The following is a 19,323-nucleotide window of genomic DNA, read 5'->3' on the forward strand; positions in this document are numbered from 1 at the left end:
CCCCCCCCTCCCCCTGGCTTGCTGCCCCAGGCACGCGCTTGCTGTGCTGGTGCCTGGAGCCTCCCCTGGGGGTGTAGAAGTACTGAAGATAGCAGGTGTGCAGAAATCTAAAGGTGCAGCGCACAGAAAACAAGACCATGACAGATAAGTTACAGAGCTGCGTACGCCACAGTTCTGACCCCTGCGAGTCCCAGTAGCTTCAGTGGGAGCCGCGCTTTTCAAGACCTGGTCCTTTGAGCCAGCTTGGTGTTTAGCCCATGTTCCATTTTGACCCCTCGTGTCTGGAGCGGCTGTACAGGGCTCTCAGCATCTCCCTGCTGGGCCTTTACTAGTCAAGACCCAATAGTTAGTTCACAAAACCCACTCAGTCTTCTGGTGCAGGATGTTCTCTTTTCCTAATGAGCAAATAGCTCTGGAGACATGTAGCTTTCCTACCCCTGCTGAGCACCCTCTGGTCATTTAAGAAATAACATATATCAAAAGAAACAAGCGAGACAAGCTAGGGAGCTACCATCGGGTGGTGCCTGCTGATTCGGCTGCAAACTGCGCACTTTGCTGATCAAAACTCAGCAGGTCTTTTCCTCTTCTCCTAAGGGAACCGGCTGCTTATTAGGGATTCCTAGAGATTAGAAGTTGCCATCAGCACCAGCTTGTCAGCAGGAGCCAAGAAGGGCTGTTTAAAATACAATGAGGACATCTGCTTTCTTTTCTGCAGCTTTGTCACATTTTGTAACATGATTTTGCCCAGGAGAGCTCTCTGGATGGTTTTCATTTTGTATATATTGAAGCCACGTCTTGGCCTTGGTCCACGGGTGAAGGCTGCCACTGAGGTCAATTCACAGCAGGTGAAATTTACCACAGCACAAAGAGTCAGCACAAAGAATAAGTACCATTGAAGACCCTCATCAGTCCTGTTTTGAGAGGATCAGTGGTTCCTATGACCTCTGCATAGGGGTGAATTTCATCTCTGGGAAAGCCTCCCTGGTCTGTATTTGGGAGGCCATCAACTGTGAAGAGGAAAAGCAGAATCCTGAACGCAGGACTCAGGGAAGAAGTTTATTATTTGTTTTATGGGAATCCCAATCCCAGTCCCAGTCCAGGGTCAGGATCCCAAGATGCTAGGCACTCTACAGACAAAGAACAAAGCAAACAGTCCCTGCCCAGAGAGCATACAGTTTAAGTGCAGGAGGCAGCAGGTGGGAAGCAGGCAGGTGGGAGGAGGAGGTAGTACAGAGAACAGAATTTTGAGTGTCAGCTATTTAATCCTCCAATTCGTTACCTGCTTTGCTTTTCCCCCTTGCTTGGAAATCCTGATAAGGAGAGGCCTCTGCAAGTCAAAGCACCCTCCAAGTGCTAAACGAGCAAGTGTCTCTGGAGCAATCTCCTGCATATCATGAGTCACCAGCCCAGCCCCATTGACATCTGGCTGCAGCACTCAGTTTTGGTCCTTGGGGGCATCCTCAAATACAAATGATTAAACTCACAATTTCTGCACTCCATCTTCAGTACAGTCACTATGTCAATTTCTTTGGCTCAGTGAGGATTATAGCTCATTGTTGTGGCTAAGTAGTTGATACAGGAGCTTATTCAAATGCTTAAGGGCACAACTGCCTTCATAGGCAGGTTAGTTCTTGTTTCATGACATTGGCCACAGCTTTCATTACGGGGTTGAGGTTTGGGGCTGTTTTGTTTTTACTCATCAGTGGGTACCAACTATTCCGGGAAATCAAAAAGGGACACAGAAAACAAATGAGTTTGAAGGAGTCTCCCAGGCTATCTGGACCACAGTGTAGGAAACTTCCAAGATAGCTCGGTGGGCACAAGAAGTCTTCTCCAACATGATCTCCTCTGATTGCCCCTTTTCTTCCATCTGGCATTTGATTCTACAACAATATAGTATAAGAACCCCCTGCAGATAGCCACAGGAAATAGAGAAGCACGTTCCCCTTATGGAGGCGGAGGTGTTTAATGCTGCTTCAAAATGTAGGTTTGTTTCCTTGCAGAAAAATAGCCTTATTGGAAGGCAATATATGGAAATGGGATTTTTTGTCCCTGTAGGATTGTCAGTCGCATTTCAAATGCTCACCTTCTGCTTCAACTCTTGTATTGTTTGTACTACAATAGCTCCTATAGGACTCCACCAAGATCAGGGCTGCATTGAAGTAGTCACTGAACACACACATAATAAGAGACAGCTCCTGACCTGAAGATCTAAATAGTCAAGACAGGCTTTAATGGTAGGAGGAGATACAGGGCACAGAGAGGCCAAGATCACACAGCAAATCATTGGCTGACTGGGAGTGAAACCTAAGTCTACAGACTTCTCGCCCAGTACCCTAGCCACTACACCACACTGCTCGTCCTACCATGGTCAATATAAAACTACAATCTCATCCCTTAACAGTTTTCCCTCCCCACACCCATTCCCTTTCAGTTTTTTAGAAGGGTTTACAGTAGAACCTCAGAGTTACAAACACCAGAGGCACAAACTGATTGGTCAACCACATACCCCACTGGAACCAAAAGTACACAATCAGGCAACAGCAGAGACCAAAAAAAAGCAAATACAGCACAGTACTGTGTTAAATGTAAACTACAAAAAAATAAAGGGAAAGTTAAAAAAATTTGACAACTAAGGTAAGGAAACCATTTCTGTGCTTGTTTCATTTAAATTAAGATGCTATAAAAGCAGCATTTTTCTTCTGCATAGCAAAGTTTTAAAGCTGTATTAAGATAATGTTCAGTTGTAAACTTTTGAAAGAACCATCACATTTTGTTCAAAGTTACGAGCATTTCAGGGTTACAAAAAACCTCTAATCCCTAGGCGTTTGTAACTTGGAGATTCTACTGTAATTTAATAAATGAAACTTAGTAGAGAGGTGTCACACAGAGGGTGGTGGGAGAAAAGAGCAATGGAAACTGGATTAAACTAATTCAGAATAAGGCACTCCAGAATTAACTAATTAACTCCATGTTTGTGGACACACTTATTCTGGAATAAGTGTATCCACATGGAGTTAATTAGGAAGAGTTAATCAGGAATAGCTATTTCTGAATAACTTTCTGTATAGACAAGCACTTAAGGTCATAGGCTGCTAACGGCTCATGGAGATGTTTTGTTCAGGGCCTGTGTATCTGGAGCAGAAGGATCTGAGTTCCGCCATCCCTGCTGTCCCCAGGATATTTCAAGTGACTGTACTGCAGTGAGCATCACAGTGCCAGGCCAGAAGTTCCAGATCAGCTGCTCCAGTATCAACTCAGTATTGCCCCTCGTTCATTACACAGATGAGTTGAGAAAATAGTTCCCTGCTCCTCCCAGATACACTTCAATGCACTACTAAACTCGGAGTTATGCCCATGCATCGGCCTGAAAGAACAGACCACAATCAATTATACATTTTTGATGCTGGAAAATGAACTCTCGGGATATATCCACAATACAGCTCCCTTCCTCTTTAAAGGCATAACGTGGATGGACTACTGCCACTGGATTACTGTGCTGTTTGCCATGTGTGTACTCCCTGCACTGTGCCTAATTGACCTTTGCTTATGCAAACAGGATTGACTGTAAAGCCATGTGGAGATAGGCTTTGGGATTACCCAGCAATTCTCCGCAGAGCCGACATTTCCAAATTCCAACACCTTAACCCAGGAGTCAAATGCTGTTTGCGGCTCTAACGCCAAGCCCCTCGTAAGACACGCTCCCAGTAGACTCTGTATGACGCTGGCACCCACTTGCAGTGCTCTAATTAAACACCTGTTTGTTTAACTAAACATTAAACATCTACTCCATCAGAAATGCTTGCCCAATTCTGCTCCCTCACCCAGCCTTCCCTGCTCCTATTTGTAAAGAACACACTCCCAGCTCCAATTTTTGAGGCCGTAATGCACCCTTTCATCTTAATCCCAGCATCATCCTGCTAATTTTATTCTTTTCTGGGCCTGCAGTTAATAATCACATATCGAGACAGGGTCACAAAGTGCTTTTACAAACATTACAGCGCTTGTTAACCCACTGAAACTTTATTAAAAAAAAAAAGTGGAGATGGAAAGTGTGTTTCCCTGCAGTCCACTCACACCCACCCACTGCACACTATTACTCTTTTGCTACAGGAATCCTACCCCCAAATGCTAACCAGCCTGGAAATTAACAGCCTCTGCCACAGAACCCTTCTTTGCTCAAGATTACTCCACACCACGGTGACACTGCCGCCTCGTGAAATTTACAAGGATATACGCAAAAGTCAAAAACAGGCAACATCATCAGCCACCCGTTTGGTAGCAATCCCTGAGGTCAGGTTACTGCGCTGCCCGTTGGGGATCTGGGATGGACTATAAATTAGATCAGAAATGAAAGTGAGTTTGTTGCTCAAAGCCAATTGCCCAGTGGACATTTGTTCATGTTCCAGGCCCAGAACTAGACCCGCCGGATATTTCTATCCTAAAAAACCAAGCAGGAGGATAAAAGCAACTAAACCCAAAAATCATTCAGTCCAAAAAAGGGCACAAACCCTTTACTGGCTGCTTTAATTGGTGCTGCTGGTGATTCCTTTAGCAAGCTGTTTGCCCTCAGTTTTAGCAGAGCTGTTGTGGTTACTCACAGCAGAAGTAGCAGCAGCGTGCGACCTGCATTTGCTTTCTGGATGCATTGCTACAGCATGTTGCTTCACACCCCTATGCCTGGAGCATGACAGCCCAGCTCCCTTGCACACAGTTAGCTTAGTAGTGTCATTTCATTCACATCCAACCTTGTGCAGCGTGAAGCCATTTCAGATGCGAGTCAGTTGCACGGAGAAGCTACAAAGCTCATGCGTGGGGGAAGATAATCTGTCGTCACATACGCCCCACGGTGTGTACATTTCAGTAACAAGCTGATAGGCGGCCCATACGGGCACCGTCAAAGGCACTAGGATTGCAACTCCCACGCTGCTACCAAGACCAACAGCGTGGTGACATCAGCAGAAAATCCCCTACACCTGGCTAGCACAAACACACACGTGGAGAATACGTGATTGGTGTGGGTGCCAGCTGATGGCAAGGCACTTGCACAGACTTGAGCAATGAATGAAGACTTGATGCGGTATCTCAGCTTCTTATGGGCTTGATCCTGCAAGGTGTTGAGCAGACACTTACCAAGTATCCTCAAGTCTTGCTGTCAGTGAGGTTAAAGGTGCTCAGCACATGGGCAGAGACTGGGGGAGCATTGCCCCCCCAAACTGTCTATCAGTCCCGGTGCAGGCAGCAGAGTGCCCCTTCTGCACCAGGGCTACAGTGAGTGTCAGAGCCCTGGTCAACTGACTTGGGCTCACAATACAGGGCTAAAAATAGCAGTGTAGATGTTCTTGCTCAGGCTGGAGCCTGGGATCTGGGACCCTTTGCTCTCCCCCAGGTTTCAGAGACTGGATTCCAGCCTAAGCGGGAATGTCTCCACTGCTGTTTTTAACCCCGTAGAGCAAGCCCAAGTCAGTTGACCCTCACTGCCATAGGGTTTTCTTGCAGTCCCCTGACATCCCCTGAGAGTCTTTCCATTGATTTCAGTAGATTTTGGATCAGCCCCATGTGAGGCGAATGGGAGCGTCATCCAGCGGAACTGCCAGAAGCTGTGCTCAGTATGTCTCAGATACTTATCGCTGTGTTTTAAAAGAGCTAGCAGCACTTGCCAGGATAGTGTGTATAGTAAAGCTAGGCATATAAGCCTCTGTACCTTCGAAGCCTCAAGGAAACTTCACTGTCATCTCTATATTGGTACAATAGTGGTCTGCTTCAGATGAGTGCGGAGCATCCTCGCCTCCAGCTGAAGCCAATGATACCACTCTGCATGTGCAGGATGGAACCACTGATAGCAAGCTTTCCAAACACTGAAACAGCTACCACTAAAGGTCTGTCTTACTTCATTTAAAAATGTGTACTTCATATTCGGACCCCCATGTGATAATAACGGGCCAGATTCTGCCACCGTTGCTTATGTTGCATAGCACTATAGTCACGACTAGCCTCATGGATAATGATGCATGGCCGTACATAGCCCAGTATAATAATACAATATTCTCCTATTCATCCAAAACCCTGTTATGCAAGCTCTGCATTATCCACATCCCATCTTTCTCCCCTGTGCAGCTTATGCTGGGAGACAAGGAAGCGATTCGGATAACGCAGTGGCTTGGATATAGAGCAGAGACCAGTAAGCCAGGAGTGGGAGGAGGAGGAGTTCCTGGCCAGGGAGCAGGCAACCCTGCTGCTGAATGGTTCCTGCAGCACAGTGAGCCGCCTGCAGCCCTGCTGTCACAAGACTGAGTGAGCAGGGCAGAGCAAAGACCCCTGGCCAGGACTGCAAGGAGGAGGACCATGCTGCAGGGGAAGTCACCCCACTGCTGAATGGCTCCTGCCCTCTTGATTAGCCTAACTCCCAGATTATCTGAACAAAATCCATGTCCCACCTGCTAACCAGATAATCAGGAGTGTACTGGCATTCACTGCACCTATATAGACCCTTCTGTTGATAAGCAGCATCGCTCCCATCTAGCAGCTAGGGTACCCGAATGCTGTGCACTTGGTTTTGTTTTCATACATAGGCCAATTCTCTGCACCTTCCCATCATCTTTAGTAGAATTTCACAGAGTACAAATCAACCCCGAAGCTGGCCCACTATTTTTTCCTTCTTGACAGGACAGAGCTTCTCTGCCAAAGCCACTAGAAAAAAACAGCCCCAAAGGAAGTATTGTGTGTACCTCCTTCAGCGTGAAAAGTGCAAGTGTTAGTTGCTATAGGACTCACATTGTGAGACAGCGTAAATTCACACTCCATCTCATCTCACCTTTAAATTTGTGTTCCCACAATCTCGTCTTGTTTGAGTGTTTACGTACATGCTCTGCCAAAAGAGTTGATGTATATACTTTTTTTTTTTTTTTTTGCTGCCCCTGATTGTTTTGGAGAGTTACCTATATCACAAACCTGAACCAGACAGCTGTACTTGTCACTGGAAATTCAGCTAATTCCATTCAACCGGATAAGCCACAGACAAGAAAGACAGACTACTCATGGGAGAAAAGCTGGATTAATACCTATCCTTTTTTAAATCTTTTCAAATAATGGTTATATTAAAATGCTTTCAAATGGATGTTGAAAAAAATAGAAACACTTGACAAAATCATACATTTCATCCAAACCATAGTTTTTCATTGTCATGCTCTGTAAAAGTCTAACAATTATAAATACACATGCCTTCCAAAATGCTGTATGGCAGCCAGACCACAAACCTTTTGGCATGATGTACCTTTGAAAATGTACATTGGCTATATGATATATATAGTAAAGAGTGGCTCCTGGGAGGGAAAATAAACCAGATTATGGCTCAAAGCAGAATTAGGGAATCGAACTCTTAGGATAATGATTTTTATCCCAGTGAATGATATAGTTAGAATGGCCCTCAGGGGGAAAAAACAACAACTTTCCAATAGGAGGCATAGTATAAAATTGTATGATTAGCGGAATTAATGTTTTTTGTGGCTGATTTTAATATACATATTAAGCACCCCCTCCCACTCAGTTTTAATACAATGCCTCTACGACTCCCATGATGCAAACAGTGCCATGTAACAGGTTGCCTTCCTCTGGAGCTTGCAGAAAACAAGGACACTTGCCTCGAATCCCTCAGTTACAACAGAGCAGGAAAAAGAGAACTAAAAAGATTTTGAAACACTTAATAACCAATAAGTCACACAAGTGCCCTTGAAGATGTTTAATTCAACAAACGATCATAAATCATACGTAATAACAAAATGCCTCTTAACACTGTACCCATCCTACTGCCCCCTTGATTAGCCATACAGGCGGCAAATATTTTACAGATGTGTTTAGGGGTCCTAAACAGGGGTTTGCAATAGATAGTGATGTTCATGCTATCAGGTAGAATTGCTATGATTTTTTTCAAGACCATGTTACCTTCTTCAGGAATGCCATTCTTGGCCTGTAATGCTGCCCTTGGTCCACCCGTTTGACAGTCATCGTGCCCCACTGAGTCAAGGCAACAGCCACAAAGAAAGCAAACTAAAAACAACAAAACAATTAAAAGCCAGGTTTCTACTCAATTGCAGGGAAGCTGCTGCTGCTGCTGCTGCTGGAAACTGGAGCAGTCCCCAGTCTAGAGACTAAGGACAGCGGTGAGCAAACACTGCTCCGCCACAGCCAATCAACAAGCAGCTCCGAGGACCTGATTTGCATGGCCTACCGGCCTCAGCGCTGCCCACTTCTCAGCGCTAGGGGGAGCTCGCCTGCACACACAGCGGGAGGAAAGGCGGGGGGGGGAGAGGGCGTGTCTTCAGCCAATCAGGTCTTTCCAGAGTCTCAACGTTCCAAACCCTATACATTGTTACATGCTGTGGAATGCCAACTAGTCACCTCAATTTTTGATGATATTTAAAAGGATTTTTTTTAAAACTTTGCACCATGTAAAAGAGATTTAATAAAAACTGTCTTTCAATCAACATATTTTGCTGATGTATAGTGATCAGAAGTTGCTTTAAAATACAGTCTAAAAAAATAAATATTTCTGCCCATGGTTAACATTTCATTTCTAAAAAAATAAATCAGCATTTTCAGTTGTTTAATAAAAAGTGCCTTTGCCAACATTTCTACTGAAGTGTAATAGGAAAGTATTTTTAAAATCAACATTCCTGATGGCGTTTAAATGTAGTAAGTTGCGAAAAAGGTCAACATTCTTACTGTTTACTGGAAAACATTTAAAAATATTTTTTTTTGTTTAATAAAATGTTTTACTGCTACTAACAAAATGCCACTTTATATTTAGATCGTTTTTCTTATTATTCCTGTAGTACTTCTGTATAAACACCATTCCACAGAAAATAAAAAACACAAGTCCTTGCCTTAAAGAGTTCCCAGTCAAAGGGCCCAATCTGGCTCCAACTGAAGTCAGTGGCCAAATTCCCAGTCAGTTCAGAAGCAAGGTAGGGTCCTAAATCAGCCACATACAGGGGACAACAATTAGGTTCTAAGGGCTGCAGCCTAGCGAACACTTAAGCATGTGAGAAACTTTACTCATGTGAGTAGTTTCATTGAGGTCAAGAGATCTAATGATGTGATTAAAGTTACTCATGTTTGGAAGACTGGAGCTTAAAATCATGAAGGGATAATGTTGATGAAATCAACAGATTTCTAGAGGGCCTGATCCTGTTACAATGCTGAATGTTTTCAACTCCACGGAAGTTAACGGGGTTGATAGAAAGTGATCCTTGCAAGACCAGGCTCTTAGGGCTGTGTCTTAGCTGACCTCAGTAGTAGGTCGCGCCTCAGGAGAGGAAAGGGAAGGAAAGGGACCCAAAAAAGAATGAGGCCAGCTGAGTACTTAGGACAAAAGAAAAAGTGCAGAGCAGTGGAGTCATAGGGACAAAACATGGGGACCCCAGGCACAGCCCACTCCGAGATCATGTCAAGGGATGCGACCAAGAGAATTCTGCCCAATGCATGTTTGAATAAGCACTCCAAAAAAGGCCCTACAATCACACCGAGTCTCCTCATGATTGAGCTTCCTCCTCCGGGACTGATTGATGGGTGAATGATGTATGACTGACAGACTGAAATCCTTCATTTATCCAGACAGGTACAATGGAGCAATAGTCATGCAAACTTCCTCATCTCTCCCAAGTGATGCACGTCAGCCCTGATCAGGAGGGACAGCCTCTGTGGGTGAGACAGAGGAGAGACCTTGGTGCTACACGAAAACAATAATTGTGCCAGGTTTCATATCTAATACATTTCATAGAAACACCTGCCATCCATGAGGCCACACACCCCAATACATGCCACACACACACTCACCATAAATGTGCCCATACACTCACCACTCACATGTGCACTTATCCATACATACAGCACATACACCAAGCACATGCACATTTATACACTCATAGACTTTAAGGTCAGAAGGGACCATTATGATCATCTAGTCTAACCGCCTGCACAATGCAGGCCACAGAATCTCACCTACCCACTCCTGTATCAAACCTGTGTCTGAGCCACTGAAGTCCTCAAATCATGGTTTAAAGACTTCAAGGTGCAGAGAATCTTCCAGCAAGTGACCCGTCATAGACACAATCACTCACACCATGCCATGTGTGCATACACCCACATCCACACTGCAAAAGCATGTACATATCACACACATTAATGAATACACTATGCACACACTCCTTTGCATGCACTCATACATGCTTCACCCCCACATACATATCATACATGCAAGTGCCAACACACCATACATGTGGATGCACCCACAAAGAGACCAAGCACATACATACACTATACACATATATGCACACCAAACAGATGCACATATAAATTACACTACAGTCAAACACATCTCAGCGATATATTTTCATGGCACTCTCAGCATTACACTCTTTTGTGATTTCCATGACATCACGGCTCCTACACTTCAGTAAAGTACATTGGCTCTGAACTCATTGCAATGTTGTCTCTCCACTAACAGCCTAAAGGCACTAATGACCTCCTCAGTTGCATGGCAGCTCTTCCGGAAGCATCTGAATGAGCAGGCTTTCCTCCCATATCCTGTCTCTACTCATGAAGATTCCCATGTGAATTGCCTCCCTTTTGCAGCTCTCCCAACCATATGACAGTCAGTACACTTGCTTTACAGGTGTTTTTCCTCTGGAATTCTCTGCTTCCTGCTGCTGCGTGATTTAATGATTATTAATGACATTTGTAGTTCTGCCTGTGAATGCCAGGGGAAGTAGATCTCGGACTTCAGGGCATTAGCTGATTGTCATGGGGTTCGGGAGCGATTTTCATCCTCTCACAATTGAATTGTCTGATTGTCTGATTGTTGTTTTTCCGAAAGGAGTTCATCTACTGGCAATCCTCATCAGTTGACAAAAGGACAGAAAATCTAGCAGCACAGAAATCTCCTGAGGGCAATCAGCAGGAGAAGCAAAGGACTTAGAGTAGACTCATGCCTGGTCTACACCTAAAACTTAGGTCAACCTAGCTACACTGCGAAATTTCACACCCTGTGTGATATAATTAGGTCGACCTAACCCCTGGTGTAGACGCAGCTAGGGAGATGGAAAAATTCTTCCGTCGACCAAGCTACCGCCTTTCGGAGAAGTGGATTACCTACACCGATGCAAAAACTCCTTCCGTCGACGTAGGAAGCATCTACACTACAGCTCTACTGCTTTAGCGCCATGCCTGTGCCACTCCAGCCGCTACAGTGCAGACATGCCCTAGGTGAAGGGGAAGAGTAGTGAAGAGAGCGGTGTTGCCTAAGCCACGCCCCCTTAAGTGACTTAGGTGCCTACTTCTGGCCCAGAGGGAGGCATCGGTCTCTGTTTGGGATTCCGAGCTGTGAACCCTCTTCTGGGACTAGGCACCTAAGCTGCCAGTTCCCCCCTTGTAATGTTTAGCCCCACGGCTAGAGAACGTACCCTGGATTTGGAAGACTGGGGTTTAATTCCCCCCTCTGCTTCACGCGGAGAAGAGATTTGAAACTTGGGTCTCCCTCCTCCCACGTGAGTGCCCTAACCACTAAGCTATGGGGTATTCTGGACCATGTCTCTTTCAACCTCCTGTTGAAGCTGTTCCACTGTAGATAAATAATTAAATGTTATTTGGCTCAGAGGAACTGGAACCTCCCCCTTCCCTCCATGCCCTGGTGAGGCCACCAAGAGCAAGACAAGAAGTAATCGGTTTAGTTAGCAGCAAGGGAGAGTTACGCTGGATATTAGGAAAAACTGTCTAACTCTACGGACAGTTCAGCTCTGGAACAGCTCTGGAGCTTGTGGAATCCTCATCACTGGAGATTTTAAAGAACAGGTTAGACAAACATTTGTCAGGGATAGTCTTCTAGGCCTACGGACTCCTGCCTCGGTGCAGCAGGACTGCCTGAGATCCCTTCCAGCGCTACGTTTCTACGATTTCACACTATTAAGTGCTGATCTAAGGTCCCACTGAGGGACACAACTATACTACTAAAGAGTTCACATTTGAAAACTGGGCCCATACGTAGCAGGAGTTCCCAAACCGGTCTGCAGATCTGCTCTGTTCCAGCAGAGACATTTCCTCACCTCACAGAAACCCAGCCCAGGACTGTTTCAGGGTTTCTAGAAGTTTTCTGATCGGCGAAACTAAAATCTACCTGCATCTCTGTGCCCCACTGCATGGTTGCTTCATGTCTTCATTTGTCAGGAGCAGGGGCAGCTCTAGCCATTTCGCTGCCCCAAGCACGGCGGCACGCCGCAGGGGGCACTCTGCTGGTCGCTGGTCCTGTGGCTCCGGTGGACTGCGGGAGGTCCACCGGAGCCGCCTGCCGCCCTCCCGGCGACCGGCAGAGCGCCCCCCGCTGGTGTAAATTGCTGGTGTAAATTCAGCTGAGATCAGCTTTGCAAATGACACCAAAGTCAGAGAGGTAGCAAGCACACAAGAGGTCAGAGATGAACTGCAAGGAGACCTGTTGGGATTACAGCACTGTGGGCTGCAGGCAACATGAAGAGTTTCGATACTAATTATGGAGGAAGGCTAGTGACTCCATAGTTAAGGCTGCAGCAGGATTTCTCTTTGAAGTCCAATTTAAATGTAAGGGCCTAAAACTAGGGAGAGGAAATAAACTACTTACACACCAAACCATTCTCTTGATTAGGCATCAACAGATAATGATATTTCCTACCTTACATTACTAAATGATGACACAATTACTCAACCGCCATTAGATCCAACGCCTTATAAAACATGTGCTTCAAAATCAGCATATGAAGAAGCACCCTGAGGAGGCTGGAGCATCCAAAGAATAGATCCAAAATCTGGAATGGATTCAGGGCTCCATGCTGTGAGTCAGAAAAGTCTGGGCACCTCACCGAAAAGCTGCTCTTCATTTGCGGGTCAGAAAGGTTGCCTTGCTGAAGCAGAATCATCGGAAGCAGACACCTGGCTGTCCTCTTAGATCAGGTGTAAAGTGGCAGTTAACTACCAAAGACTAGAGAGCAACAAATCAGTAAATCCTGGCCTGTGGTTGCTGGGTAGATTCCGAGTTTCCTTGATTTGATTTTGTGTGTGAGTTTGTTGGGACTTGGGCATGAAAACAAGGGGCTAAAACCACTGGAGGGAGCCAGGCAGAATTAAGGCAGGAACCGTGCAAAATTTCCTTCCCACTCATTGATTTCTGCCAAGGAACGTCAGTACTGACCTGCTGCACCCCTGCAAATTCAGTCCAGAAACATACTCACTGGGGACATCACTTTCTCTCCTTGTGTCTCAATTTTATAATGGAGCCTGTTATATTTATGTAGTTACATGCCTCATAAGAGTGTTGGGAAGCTACATTTATTAGGGCCAGATTTTGCCCTGCTGGTCTACAGATCCCTGAGTAGCAGATCCTGGACTCGCCAGGGCCCACAAACTGTTTCCTCTGTGTGTCCACCAACGTGCCACAAGACTCCATCTCTTCCTCATCTCTTTTTGTTGAGGAGAGGGCAGAATGCGGCTACAGAGCCAGTACAGTTTGCTAGATGCCAGGAGGCAGAATAATGCAGAGAATCCTGCCTGGGGTGAATAACTGCACACCATACCCTATGAGGCACCATGCCTTAACGACAAAATTGAATCCTTAATGATTGAAAAATGCTCTAGATCTTCAGACAAAATGCATAATAATAAAAACTCCACAGCAGCTTAATCCAATAAAATGCCAGGGAAAGATCTCATCAGAACCTAACTTTGTGTCATTGTCCTGAGGTTAAAGTGCATTGAAATTAAAATCAATCTCAACAAATCTGTTCAGTCTATTCACATCCAACTAGTCAATTCTCCTTGCTGTCTCCCCTCTGAATGAATAGTTTGAAAGAGGAACTCTTTTTAATTCTGTTTTTTTAAGAACAAAGTATTTGTTTTTGGTTCATAAATCACAGTTTGCAACACCAAAAGCATGCAATGTGTGACCCCCTTCTTATCTGAGGAACTGAGGGATAGTAGAAATGAAGCAAGTAGAATGATATTGTAAGCATGTCAAGCATATATTTCAGACTGAATTTCATTACCTAGCTTTTTCACCAGTACATCTCAAAGTTCTTTATGAAGGAGGACAGTATCATTATCCCCATTTTACATGGGAAGACTGAGGCATAGAGAAGTAAGCAATTTACCCAAGCAGTCAAGGGAAAAGTTAGGACCAGAACTCACACCGCCGCTGTTCCAGACAAGGTCTTGATCTGCTAGGCCATAGTGCAGAAATGAAGATGCTTCTACAGCAGCAACATAAAATCTCCGAGCAGGAAGGGGCTGTGCTTGTCTATTTCCATTCTCCCCTGGCAGCAGTAGTGAATTAGCTTTGGTGCTGGCATAAGTGGGCACAGCGCCTGCTGACTTCACTGGGAATTGTGCCTGCCTAACCAAGGCTGAATGTAAAATCTCGCTGAAACACACACATTGCAACAAACAAAGCAAAAACAAATCATTCATTCCAACAGGGAGAGGCTTTAAAAGTGATTTGGAAATAGACACAAAAGGATGGAGTTTCCATCGGATGAGTGGGATTTGGCAGGTCTGGGAGGCACATAGTAATGAAGGCACAGAACTCACTCAGTGGCGGTAATGGGGTCATGGTAAAATCCCTCCTTGGACTGGACATTGCATAAAGCCTTATCTACATGGGAAAGATTTGAATCTAAGGTGTGAATTTAAACTGGTATTGTTATACACCCCCCCTTGTAAACACTTTTATTCCAGTTTAAGAGAGAGAGAGAGAGAGAGAGAGTGTGTGTGTGTGTATAATATCTCTATTTATATAACTGTATAATTGGTAAAACTTTCCCATAGACAAGGCCTAAAGCTTCATTTCAAGGAGACAGAGAAGCAAACAAGCTGGTGGGGGAGTTGTTATGCCAAATGGTGTAGGAAGAGACTTGAGTAGCTAGGGAGTTTTCACCCCTGGTAGTAAAAACAATGGTCCAGTTAAAGTCCTCTGAACAAAAAGTAAAACCTCGGAATGTATTTATCATGCACTCTCCTCTGAAGTGCAACAACAGATAGGAGTTTTTGGAACATGACATTAGAATGAGGAATCCGAGGAGGCTCAGGCTTCTGTTGTGATGTTTACACAAGGATGGGGATGGGAGGGAAACAAAGAGGAAATGAAACATTTCGTTCTTTATTAGCATTTTATCAAAAATGGAGAAAGGGCTTTAACATCTTTAAGACTTGGTTATTAGCTCATATTACAGGAATGGTCCCCATTTACGGATGGAAACCCTACAACTGCTAAGTGGAGTGGTTAGTACAGGCTCAAGGGTGTGCAGAGTTTGCAATCACATATTTGATCTGCCTCAGCTTTGGTCATGGTCATTTTTGTTTATCATCTGTACATCACAATGGGAATTTAAGCTAACCTACCAACGTATGGCCAGTTCCTCAGGTAATTGCTACTACTCAATTGACTTGGAGATATAACAGCTTTACATCAGCTGAAGATCTGGCCCAAAAGGTTAAAGGGCAAAAAGGTCAGTCATCTTTTTTCGTACAGTTTCACTAGTGGCATATTTTGGGTCATATTGCTCAAACATACACACAAAAGTAATATTGTTAAAATGCAGGCACACACTGGTCAATCACACACCAACAAAACAAAAACTGAGCTACCTGGTGCCATTTTTACAGTTACTTGTCATTTTTGGATCAGTCATATTCCTTAAAGGCACACACACATACAAAACACATCACAGTAAAACAAACACATGCATGGGTCATCTAACTCAGACACATGCAAGTGCACACACATACACAGCTCACATCACTCAGACATGGTCATATAGGGATCATTTTACAGAAACCTACTCACTGATTATATCAAACATTCCTTTTCTCTATCCTTTCCCCATTCCCTAATCCCTAACTTGGGTATCCAGCACTTTTTCCTCTTTCAATACTTTCCTCCCTTTTGTTCTCTTGATAATATTTTAAGTTCAGAAAAGAAAAAAAAGCGGGGTGTGTGGGGGGGGAGAAATGGTTGTGGAAATTATGACTCAACTTTCATGTGGGGAAACTTTGGCAGTTTATTGGAAAAACTATTTCCTTTAAATCAATACTTAAAAGTATCAAAGTTCACATTCTAGAATACTGGGTATGGTTTGTCCAGAAGTCTTGCAGTGAGTTTATCAGGGTTAGATTCCGTAAGTACTAGATTTTATCGGTAAATGTTGGTAAACATTGTCCAAAGAGCCATGAATTTGCGGGGCCTACTTTTCTGAGTGCTCCTTTTGAGCCTGCTGGTAAACAGCACAGAGAGACAAGAAAGGGGTAGAAGCAGGCGAGGAAAATCACGGTTGCCCAGCAGAGCAAGCAGGGGCGGCTCTACCTTTTTGGCCGCCCCAAGCAGTCATGCGCGGGAGGCGCCCCGGAGCCGCGGGAGCAGCAGACCTCCCGCGGGCATGACTGCGGAGGGTCCGCTGGTCGCGCGGCTCGGCTGGACCTCCCGCAGCTGCGGACGGTTCGCAGGTCCGGCGGCTCGGCTTGAGCTGCCGCAGGCATGCCTGCGGGAGGTCCAGCCGACCCGCGGGACCAGCGAACCGTCCGCAGTCATGCCTGCGGCAGGTCCGGTCGTCCTGGGGCTCCGGTGGGCCTCCCGCAGGCATGACTGCGGCAGGTCCACCGGCCCAGCCTGCCGCCCCCCCGGGAAAGGGCCGCCCCACGCGCGTGCTTGCCGCGCTGGGGTCTGGAGCCGGCCCTGAGAGCAAGATAACAAAAAACCCCTTCTGGAGAAAGGGAAATGAGTATAAGGCACTATGATCAAAAGAAGTTAGGTTTCTAACTTCTACTGAGGCTCCTAACTTCTATGGAAATCTTTGGAGGATTCAACCGTTACTGTCTGTCAGGCAAGCTACTGACCTGCACTTAAAAATCTTGTGTTCATTTTTAAACAAAGATGGTTGAGCCAGAGTCCCCAGGTCTGAAAGTCACAACTGCCACCGTGTATCCCCTGCACATGTAACAGCAATATCATCCTCCCGATCTGATTTTCCCCTCGCCAGAATGAATTACCATCTCATAGATGAGGATTTACTCGGAGGGGAAATAGAAATCATTGTTTTAACAATAAAACAAGCAATTCAAGCCTGCTCCCCAATTCCGTCAGTGAGAAGAACCAGGCCTCTGACACTACCCTTCCAGCGGGATCTCACAGACTGTTTCACTCTCTGTCTAGTTCTCCATGGTTCTGTTGGTTTCATCATTTTCCTTCCTCTCTCGCTTTGCATCACTTCACTTTCCCATCCCTCACCCTGTGTTCTTCTCACACAGTCATTCCTGCAGTCTATTGGCTGTTCCTCACTGCCTGTTCCCCGACTCCCTGTCCTGCTCCAGGAGGTCAAACTTCTTTCAGTCTCCTTCTCTCTCCAGCTGCCCACTCCCAGCTGACCAGTTCTGACTGTCGCCATCCAATTGTCCATTTCCAGCAGTCACTCTCAGCTCCCCAGACCCTACTGACATTCCCAGTCCCAACTGTCAGTCACTTCACATTTCCAGCTGTCCACTTCCCAACTACCAGGAAAGCCTCCAAAGCCTTCTAATCACGATATTGCTCCTCTTCTTTTATCAAAGTGACTGTCACAGACTGACAACATCCCGGAATATTGTGGACAAAGCTGAATTTGGCCCACAGTGTTTTGAAATCATGCTCCTTCAAACCATCACAGACAAAGAGCTGCCCTGCATATTGTGTTTAAATGCTTGAGAGATTTGCATTTACAGATACAAATAAACTCCTGAATTGTTCCATCATCAGTTTGATGTACACAATTCCATAGGTGCTGGAACTAGGGATTCTGGCGCACCCCCTGGCTTGAAGTGGTTTCCCTCATATACTGGGTATAGAGTTTGGTTTAATGGCTCTCAGTACCCCTACTATACAAATTATTTCAGCACCCCGTACACTTCTGCTTCTAATTATCCCCATTCCTTAATTAATTGCCTATTCATGAGTGATACCACCTGCTTCACTATGCCTACGCAAACACACCGTGCAGGATTCCCTGGACAATTATGTTCCCTTTGCTCTGGCCTGAGAGAGTGACAATTAATTGTATCTCCCCAGCAGGAATAGAGTTGATGTAGTGGCTCCTACATCATTTCCTTCATGTGTAAGAAAGGTCAGAGCATGTTTTTCTATGATTATCCTGAGCTGGTGGACAGTCCCATCCAAGATGCTCTAACCCAGGGGTAGGCAACCTATGGCACGTGTGCCAAAGGCAGCACGCAAGTTGATTTTCAGTGGCACTCACACTGCCTGGGTCCTGGCCACCAGTCCGGGGGGCTCTGCATTTTAATTTAATTTAAATGAAGCTTTTTAAACATTTTAGAAACCTATTTACTTTACATACAACAATAGTTTAGTTATATATTATAGACTTATAGAAAGAGACCTTCTAAAAACGTTAAAATGTATTGCTGGCACACGAAACCTTAAATTAGAGTGAATAAATGAAGACTCGGCTCACCACTTCTGGAAGTTTGCCGACCCCTGCTCTAACCTTTAGCAAGACCAGACTTGGGGAAAGGGAAAGCTGAGCAAAGTGACTTGCTCCCTGGTAGCCTTTCTTCTGCTGCATCAACCGGATTTCAGCTGCAACAGAAAATCTGGCCACTTATTTTATTGTAGTAATGATCCAAAAGTGACTGTAAAAACGGCAGCCTCTTACTCCACAGATCTGGTGTCTCTGTGTTAATCGACTTACTTTACTTAGTAAACTAAATTGATTCATGTTTAGTCCTATAAGATGTGTTAGATCTTAACCACTAAAGGGGGACTGGTATACAGTTTGGTCTGGCTATTGTAACTGCAACAGAATTGCCAGATAAGATGTATTTGCAAAATATTTATTACTACTGAAATGTGTGGACAGAACCCATTTTGACATTCTGATTCCAGGCTGAATTTGCAGTAGTGGATGTTTGAAAAAAAAAATCTTACTTGTAAATTAAAGATGTATAATATGGGATCACAGAGAGACCAAAAAACAAAAGTAAACAGGAAAAAAAATGGAGCCACATGATGCCATTTTTCCAATGACTAGTCTCTATTTGGATCAAAATGTTAGAAACTGCCCCACCCCACAAAAAGTCCATGTTTTGAGTCTTTCCAAGCCCCAAATGACACGCTTACTACAGCAGCAAAGTTACCACGAAAGGGCAGCAGAATCTGGTAAAACAAGAGAAGGGGGAGTGTGCAGGCAGGCCTTGGGAGAGACCGGGGGGGGCTCGGTGTCCCAGGAGTCCCACCCCTCCCATGTCATCCCAGTGACAGTGCAG

General features: G+C 45.1%; 1 protein-coding gene across 3 annotated transcripts in view; it reads right to left on the reverse strand.

Moving 5' to 3' along the window:
* Positions 1-14,315, reverse strand: part of RGS9 (regulator of G protein signaling 9) — a 64,949-nt gene extending 50,634 nt beyond the window's left edge. The window contains exon 1 of one of the 3 annotated variants that reach the window (XM_039500767.1): positions 14,206-14,315. Coding sequence is in view for 2 of the 3 variants with exons in the window: in XM_039500763.1 (XP_039356697.1) it covers positions 7,942-8,004 (63 nt within the window). In the remaining variant the exon portion in view is untranslated. Of the gene's footprint in view, positions 1-4,601; positions 4,663-7,941; positions 8,972-14,205 lie in introns of those variants that run through there. The other 2 variants (XM_039500763.1, XM_039500764.1) reach the window with 2 other exon arrangements.
* Positions 14,316-19,323: the final 5,008 nt, after the last annotated feature.

The sequence above is a fragment of the Mauremys reevesii genome, linkage group 15, assembly GCF_016161935.1.
Source record: "Mauremys reevesii isolate NIE-2019 linkage group 15, ASM1616193v1, whole genome shotgun sequence".
In the NCBI taxonomy this organism is placed as follows: domain Eukaryota; kingdom Metazoa; phylum Chordata; order Testudines; family Geoemydidae; genus Mauremys; species Mauremys reevesii.